The 7,980-nt window shown below is 37.4% G+C and overlaps 1 protein-coding gene across 1 annotated transcript; it reads right to left on the bottom strand.

Moving 5' to 3' along the window:
* Positions 1-3,206: 3,206 nt before the first annotated feature.
* On the bottom strand, positions 3,207-4,157 carry LOC100347923 (olfactory receptor 4S2). The gene has a single exon (XM_017348402.4). The coding sequence runs from the start codon at positions 4,143-4,145 to the stop codon at positions 3,207-3,209; it is 939 nt and encodes a 312-aa protein (XP_017203891.2). The 5' UTR covers positions 4,146-4,157.
* Between the last annotated feature and the right edge of the window lie 3,823 nt (positions 4,158-7,980).

Raw genomic sequence — 7,980 nt, 5'->3', positions numbered from 1 at the left:
CCTATTCTGTTTTCTATTTCTTTGATTTTCTTTTAAATTTTACTGTCAAGGAGACTTCTTTACTCCTGTGATGTCTTTACCTCCTTTACTTCCCTTAATCCTTTGTTGATTTGTTACAATTTTTAAAATATTTGCATATTTATGTATTTATATCATAGGCAAAAGTCAAAAAGACAGAGAGTTCTTATCTACTGGTTCACTCTCCAAATGCCCTCAGTGGCTGGTGGTGGAACGGACTGAAGCTAGCTACCACAAACTCAATCCAGGTCTCCCATATGAGTGGCAGGGATCCAACTTCTTGAGCCATCACTTGCTACCCTGCCATGGAGCCCACTGGCAAGAAGCTTGAATTGGAAGCAAAACTGTCACTCAAAACAGGGTATTTCTACAAGATGATACCCAAGTGTCTTTAACTTCAAGGCCAAATTCCCGACTCTGTTTAATTTTATCTGAAGTTCTTTAATTTAGTTCCAAACATAATTTTAACTCTCCCTTTATTTTTTCAAAGCATCATGTTCTCATTTCAGGAATTCAAATATCTCCTCTCCTACAGTAGAGGACATGAACCATTTTTAAAGTTTTTTTCCCTGTACTATTTCTGATCTCACTAGATTTCTTTTGACCTTCATAGAGGCTCCCTTTTGTTTTTCTTTGTATGTCTTATTCTATGAATATAAAATATAAAACACAAATTATATGATCTCTGAACCTCTGGATCAATAGGATCAATTTTGCTAATTGATAGGCTTCTGGTGGGGATCCCAGTAGAGAGTTAGTCATTCCATTGTGGTCTCCAAAGTCAGAATGTGAATTTTCATTCTGTTTTTAAAGCCAAGATGTCGATGCTCTACTTATGAAACATATGCCTCTGTTAGCATGAGAGTAGGCTATGGGAAGAGGGAAGGGGAGACAACCATTCCTTTCTCCTAGTCTCTGTTGCCACCACTGAACCTCATCATCCCTCTGATCTGGTGTTTGCATCCCAAACACGGCTGGAATTCCAGGAAATCAGTGTGTCCCCTTCTCTTCAGGGCTCCTCTCTTCTGCTTATTGAGAGTCAGCCTTCTCTTCCTGCCCAGTCAACTTCCCTCCTTTGTCTTCTATCTGCCACATCTTCCCCTGTACATAACTTCTGTCCTTTTTCCTTTGGTCTTATGGTTCAGAATATTTTCCCCTTTATGGTGTTTTTTTTATCACTGTACTTACTTAGATCTTTGAAGAAAAAGGAAAACTAATGTAACCTATTAAATACAGTTCCAATGTATTTATTGTTTATTTTTAAAAATCAACTTTAAAAGGAATAGTTTACTAAAGAAAAGTAATATAACAAATGACTATTAGGAAATGCAACAAAATATTAGTGGTGATATAATCCAGAGGAGCTCAAGTGTAGAGAAATCATTTTACAGAGTTTTCACAAGTCTGAGCCATCCATCATTTACATCATATTGTCCACTCCCAGCTGAAAAATAGAAATATTACAATGCAGTGTTTTAGCTTAGCCAGCATAAAGTGGCCAAGTGTCTGTTACTAAGAGAGAAAAAGGAGCAATGGATATCAAAATGACAACAGGAAAACCAAATTCCTAGTAGGCAGCCATCCCTGGATCGTATGTAGAGTAGAAAACAAGTACTACGCATTATTTATATCCTTCATAAGTGTGGAAATGAGATAAAAATCCATTAAAAACAAGAGCAAGAGTAAATAAGAGTATGATATTATTTTATTAAATTATATATAGAATTAAGCCATGGAGAAAATAAGTGTTGGATGAAAATAATAGCAGAATTCCTAAAAGACATGAACTGTGAAACCAAGTCCATAAGAAATTCCTAAGAATTAAAATGTCTTTTTCAAAGTATTGGGAATACTCAGCTATATCCAACATTGCTAAGACAACCACAAAAAGAAAATGTGCTATTCCAAGTTGTGCCTTTAAAGAATTGAAAACAGTGTTAACTAAGAATTTATAATAGACCTACATCTTGACTCAGTCTTTCAGTCGCTCAAATGTCAATTCACTTCAGTTTCTTTAATTAATGTTGTCTCTGTATTGCAAAAAAAAAAAAAAAGGAAGCAAGATTTATTTAGTAAAAATAGTATGACAGTACCAAATAGAGAGATGATATTCGAATTCTGCAAGGCGATCTGTAAAAACACAGCTCTCTATCTCAAAACTCATGAAATGCCATTTTCCCCCTGCACAGAAATCATCTCTTGGGCAGCTTTTCAGGTTATACTAATTTCCCTCATTAGATACTGTGCATGTGTCTAAGTCTGCACTTGTTTTATTGCACAATAATTATCTCTCTACAAATATATTTCCCTTATTGGATTTTGTGGTATTTGTGGGGAAACAGTAGGAAATAAAGAAAAAAAAAAAAGAAGGATGGGGGAAGGGAAAGGAAGGAACAGGAAGCTAGATGAAGCTAGATGTCTTTTCTAGCAGAAATTATCTTATTCCTTGGAATTCCTTTCTCTTGTAACCTCTTTCTAAATAATGGGATTGCAGCTTGAGTGTTTCATGTGAATAAAGGATCTACAAAAGCATTCAAGTGAGGTATTGAGTATGAAGGTTTACTCTTTGATTGTGGAAGTAAGAGAGAATAGAACCTGTCCATGTGTGAAAGTTTAAATTTATCATAAATAAGAGTGTCAATCATTAAACCAACAACAGGAGTCACTGTGCACTTGCTCCCCATGTAGGACCTCTGTCCTTAATGTGTTGTGCTATGAGAATTAACAGTAAAACTAGTATTCAAACAGTACTTTATACTTTGTGTGTCTGTGTGGGTGCAATGTGTTGAAATCTTTACTTAGTATATATATAGTTGATCTTCTGTATATAAAGATAATTAAAAATGAATCTTAATGAAGAATGGGATGGGAGAAGGAGTAGGAGATGGGATGGTTTGCAGGTGGGAGGGTGGTTATGGAGGGGGAGAACTGCTATAATCCAAAAGTTGTACTTTTGAATTTTATATTTATTAAATAAAAGTTTTCTATTAAAAAAAGAAAGTTTAAATTTAGCCCATGTACAATAGCCTTGAATTATTTCCTGTCAAGTGAGGTTATTATGAAATAGTCCTATTATTGTTAAATAAAAAGTTCAAGGTAGCTGAATTCTAGGGACCATTCCTTAACATTACCAATAAACTGGGGACCAGATCAGGTTATCATCTAGTTCCCTGACTTACCGTGATAAGCTATCCCTTCTGCTTTTCCTTCAAGGAGAACCTGCGATTCCACAGTCTTTTCATGGCATTCTTTACATCCTCGTTCCTCAGCGTGTAGATGAGAGGATTCAGCATTGGGGTGATGGTGGTGTAGAACACAGACACTGCCTTATCCAGCGGGAATGTGGTGGATGGACGGAGATAAATAAAGATGCAAGGGACAAAGAAGAAAGTCACTACAGTCAGATGAGACCCACAGGTAGAGAGAGCTTTGCGCCTGCTCTCTGCAGATCGCTTTCGAAGACTAAACAGAATGACAGTGTAGGAGGCCAGAAGAATGAGGAAGCACCCCAGAGAGATGAGACCACTGTTGGCAACGACCAGCATATTCACCAGAGTGGTGTCAGCACAGGCAAGCTTCAGGACTGGGTGGACATCACAAAAGTAGTGGTCTATGACCTGAGCATTGCAGAAAGGCAGCTGAAAGGTCAGGAGCGTCTGAACAAAGGAATGACCCAGGGCTCCCAACCAGGACAGTGACGCCAGCACGGTGCAGACATTGGCACTCATGATGGTAGTGTAGCGGAGAGGCTGGCAGATGGCGGCATACCGGTCAAAAGCCATGACGGTCAAGACAAAAATCTCAGCACAACCGAAAAAGTGGAAGGTAAACATCTGAGCTATACAGCCCCCGTAGGAAATAGTCTTATTCTCAGAAACGAAGTCGGCCATCATCTTGGGTGCTGTGGCCGAGGAATAGGCAATGTCCACGAAGGACAGATTGCTGAGGAAGAAATACATGGGCGTGTGGAGCCGGGGGTCAGCAAGCACCGTGAGCAGAATGAGCAGGTTCCCCACCAGGATCACCAGGTAGAAGAGGAGGAATAGAGCAAAGAGCATCAGCTGAGCTCCAGGGTCTTGAGAGAGTCCCAGGAACACAAACTCTGTGACATTGTTGGCCACTTCCATGGGCTCGCTGGCGGAACTGGTGGAACGGCTCTGGTTCTCTTAAAACACACACACATACGTTAGAAACTATGGTAAGCTTGATCAAGTCTAATATGAGGAGTCCTAAGACAACATCTAAGTGATGCTAGACATGGTAGAAGGAATTATTTAGATTTCTTGATAATAGTTCATGGGTATTCTTTCTCATCGTTAGTTGTCAAGCCACAGTATGGATTCACATTCCACTTTCTGTTACTTAGTGTTACAGTTATTTTGTCAAAAAGAGAATCTAAGTAATCTGAAGTAGCTTTTCTTATTATTATCTCAAATAATAATGTTATTTCTAAAAAAAAATATTTTCCCTAGTTACCTCTTTTTCTCTCTTTACCTCTTATCAACAGTCCTTGCTGGGATGAAAAAAATATTAAGTGAGCAAATTAATTTGAGCTTATAGATTAATAACAAGTCAGAATCTAATATCCATCATTTAAAATTCCAGTGAATCTTTTTACAAATACTATGCACAGATTATCATTAAAGAGTAACATTTTATTTAATCAAGGGAGGAAGACTCAGTTTCCAGTTTCTAAATTAGACTGGAAATTCCCAGTTCTTTTGAGTTGGTGTTGTGGTACAGCAGGTTAAGTCGATGCTTGTGACGCCAGCATCCCCTATCCGAGTGCTGGTTTGAGTCCCATGCACAGTTTTTTCCCATAATACACATACCATGAACTTTTTGAAGACCCTTCATGTGCACAGATTTTTAAAAAATGCTAACCAAAACAAGCATCTGTAAATTCCATTTGCCATGAACTTTTAAAAATATCTGCAGGGAGTGCAAACTGTTGAAATCTTTACTTAATGCATACTAAACTGATCCTCTGTAAAAAAAAAAAAAAAAAAAAGAAAGAAAGAAAAAGAAATTATCAACTCCCAACTTGACTCTCACTGGGATTAAACATGACAATAGGTCTGATCTGATTTCATCATCATTTAAAAAAAATCATCTATTATTTTTCACTTTATGTTTCTGTGTGGGAGCAAACTGTTGAAATCCTTACTTAATGTATACTAAGCTGATCTTCTGTATATTAAGATAATCGAAAATGAATCTGATGTGAATGGAAGGGGAGAGGGAGTGGGAAAGGAGAGGGTTGTGGGTGGGAGGGACGGTATGGGGGGGAAGCCATTGTAATCCATAAGTCGTACTTTGGAAATTTATATTCATTAAATAAAAGATAAAAAAATATCTGCATACAGTTAGAAAGGATCTTAATTTTAAAATTTTTATTAACATGCAATACTCACATATTTTTATGGATTACAGTACAATATTTCAACACATATACAGTGTAAACCCATGAAACCAGGAAGCTACTCTTGCCATTTCCTTCTACTTTCTTTCTGTTTGGAAGCTCCCAGATCCTCGCTTTCAGCAGTTTTGTGAACTACAATGAACAACTACATTGTGCAATGGAACACAAGAACTTGCTACTTCTATCTGACTCTGTGTTGGTACCTATTGAGGTCATTTGATTTAATGCCACAGATTTAATCATTGGTGAAATAAATGAGGCACATAGAAAGAACTATCTAAGTTTTACTATGAAGGGTCAAGCTAGGACTAAATTCTGATTAGAATAATATTGCTATGCATCTTAATGAGATTTCCTAAATTGCTTGATAGAATTATTAGAACAGATACAAGTGAGGAACTTAAATCTTCTTTACCCTTCAATATAATTTTAGTCAATAAATACTGCCTTTGCTTCCTGTTAGTGGTTAAGGTATCCAGATGGGAAACTTACTGTGGCTATTGTCTTGAGTGTGGTTCCACGACACAGATTTGAACAGCCTGAGATCTTAGATCAATAAATCTTTCTCAGAAAAAAAAATGTGATCTATACCCAGATGTTCGTACAAAACAAAATGAGATCTAGATGCTTCTGTCATGTAGCTGACATCTCCTCTTGTACAGCCTCTCTCTCTCTCTCTCTCTCTCTCTCTCTCTCTGGGTTTTATGAGGTTAGAATCATGTGTTGCCTTATGACCTGGTCTGCAAAAGTTTCTTTCTATATTCCTGGATTCCACAAGGAAGAAGCTCTCAACAATCTTTGTGCATCATTAGGACCCAGGGGGAATTTCTGGGCAAGTGGTTGGGTAGCAGCTGGAGAGTGTCATTAGGCAGAAAAAGTGCAAGTACAAGGGTACTTGTGGAAAATGTGAATTAGATCTAGAACTTTATAATTAAAGATGATATTAACACTATTCTGTATCACAGAAGATTGATGGACATACTACTCTATGAACTTGGAGAGAGTTCTAAATATGAGGGTTTCTCAAAACTTTGTGGGAAATAGGATTATGTATTTCACGCAAGTTTTTTAAAACCACATATAGCGCTTTTGTAATACACATTTTCCACAAACCTTTTGAAGGCTTCTCATATGCATGGATTTTTCCAGAATTTCTTTCAATATCAGCTGACTGAAACACCCCTTTTTTCCAATGTTTCTCTTTTATAACAAAATTTAGGTCTTGAAACTCATTTTAAATGACCATGAATAACTGGGATTGCCAGTCTTATCTTTTAAAAAGTAAGAACCTTGTGTGCTCCCTTTTTCATTTTCAATCCTCCAATACTTGCCTAATCAACTACTCATATTAAAATTCTTTTTAGTAACTGAAGTTTCTGATTTTTCAGAATTAATATTATTTGGACGTCTGATATTCCATAGTGCCAGGATCAGATGCTGTGACCATTTCCAAAGCCTGCCTGAGCCTCCTTTCTCCCAAAAAAAAACATATCATCCTCACTAGATAACTCTGTGGGCAACTATATTGAAGGTCACTTGGCAAGTAACTAGCTAAAAGGTTGGGTCATTTCCACAGATTTATATAACTTAAAGTTGGGGCAAGGAGAGAGGGAGGATGGTGTTTCACAGCATTACATTGGACCACGAACTCAACCACAACCATCTATTTGCTTATGAAACTATTAAAAGATTTGATTTCTTTTAAAATTTGCTAGAGACACAGCCTCACTCCTATTATTTTACGCCAACACATTTCTAAGGGATTTATGTCAAAGGAGCTTGACTATGGTTGAGGATTATGCTTGTTGAAGTCTAACAAAGTTTATCACTGAATCACAGCACAAACTTTCAAGTCAACCCTAATGCTCTCTGTTTGAATGCCAGAACCAAAACAACAAGAAAAATATAGTAACCCAAATAGCATTTACCTTGGATAGAGTGATATTTTTTCCAACCAAAAAGTACTTCTGTATTATTTGTGACTCTCAAAGATACAAATAAAAGAGCTCTTTTTTTCAGAATCTCTTGAAAGGTTGTGTTAGAGAGAGAGAGAGAGAGAGAGAAAGAGAAAAAAAGAGAGAGAGAGAGAATTTTCCACCTGCTGATTCACTCCCTAAATAGCCACAATGCCTGGGGCTGGACCAGAACAAACCAGGACCCTAGAACTCCATACTGGTCTCCCATATGGGCGCCCAAAGACCCAGGCCATCTTCTGCTGCTTTTCAAGGTGCATCAGCATTGGAAGTAGAGCAGTCAGGACTTGAATCGGTGTACATATGGGATGCAAATGGGAACTAGGATTAAGACTTGCTCTCAAATACTCTTAGTCAATAAAATTAGGCCCAAGTCAAGTGGCATTTTACACTTCAGTAAAATGGAGACTCCTACAATTTACCCTAAACGTTCTTATCACCACGTATACTCCGTACCCTTACATAATCCAATATATCTTTACCAGCTTCTGAGGTTGGTCAAAACTTGCAGATGAGAAATTATGGATCTGAAGAAAGAAGAGGAGATCGGTATGGATAGGAAGCACA

This window comes from Oryctolagus cuniculus, chromosome 12 (assembly GCF_051225735.1).
Source record: "Oryctolagus cuniculus isolate XC-2025 breed Fujian yellow rabbit chromosome 12, ASM5122573v1, whole genome shotgun sequence".
NCBI lineage: Eukaryota > Metazoa > Chordata > Mammalia > Lagomorpha > Leporidae > Oryctolagus > Oryctolagus cuniculus.
The sequence above is the reverse complement of the archived record's forward strand: the minus strand, read 5'-3'. Positions and strand labels throughout refer to the sequence as shown.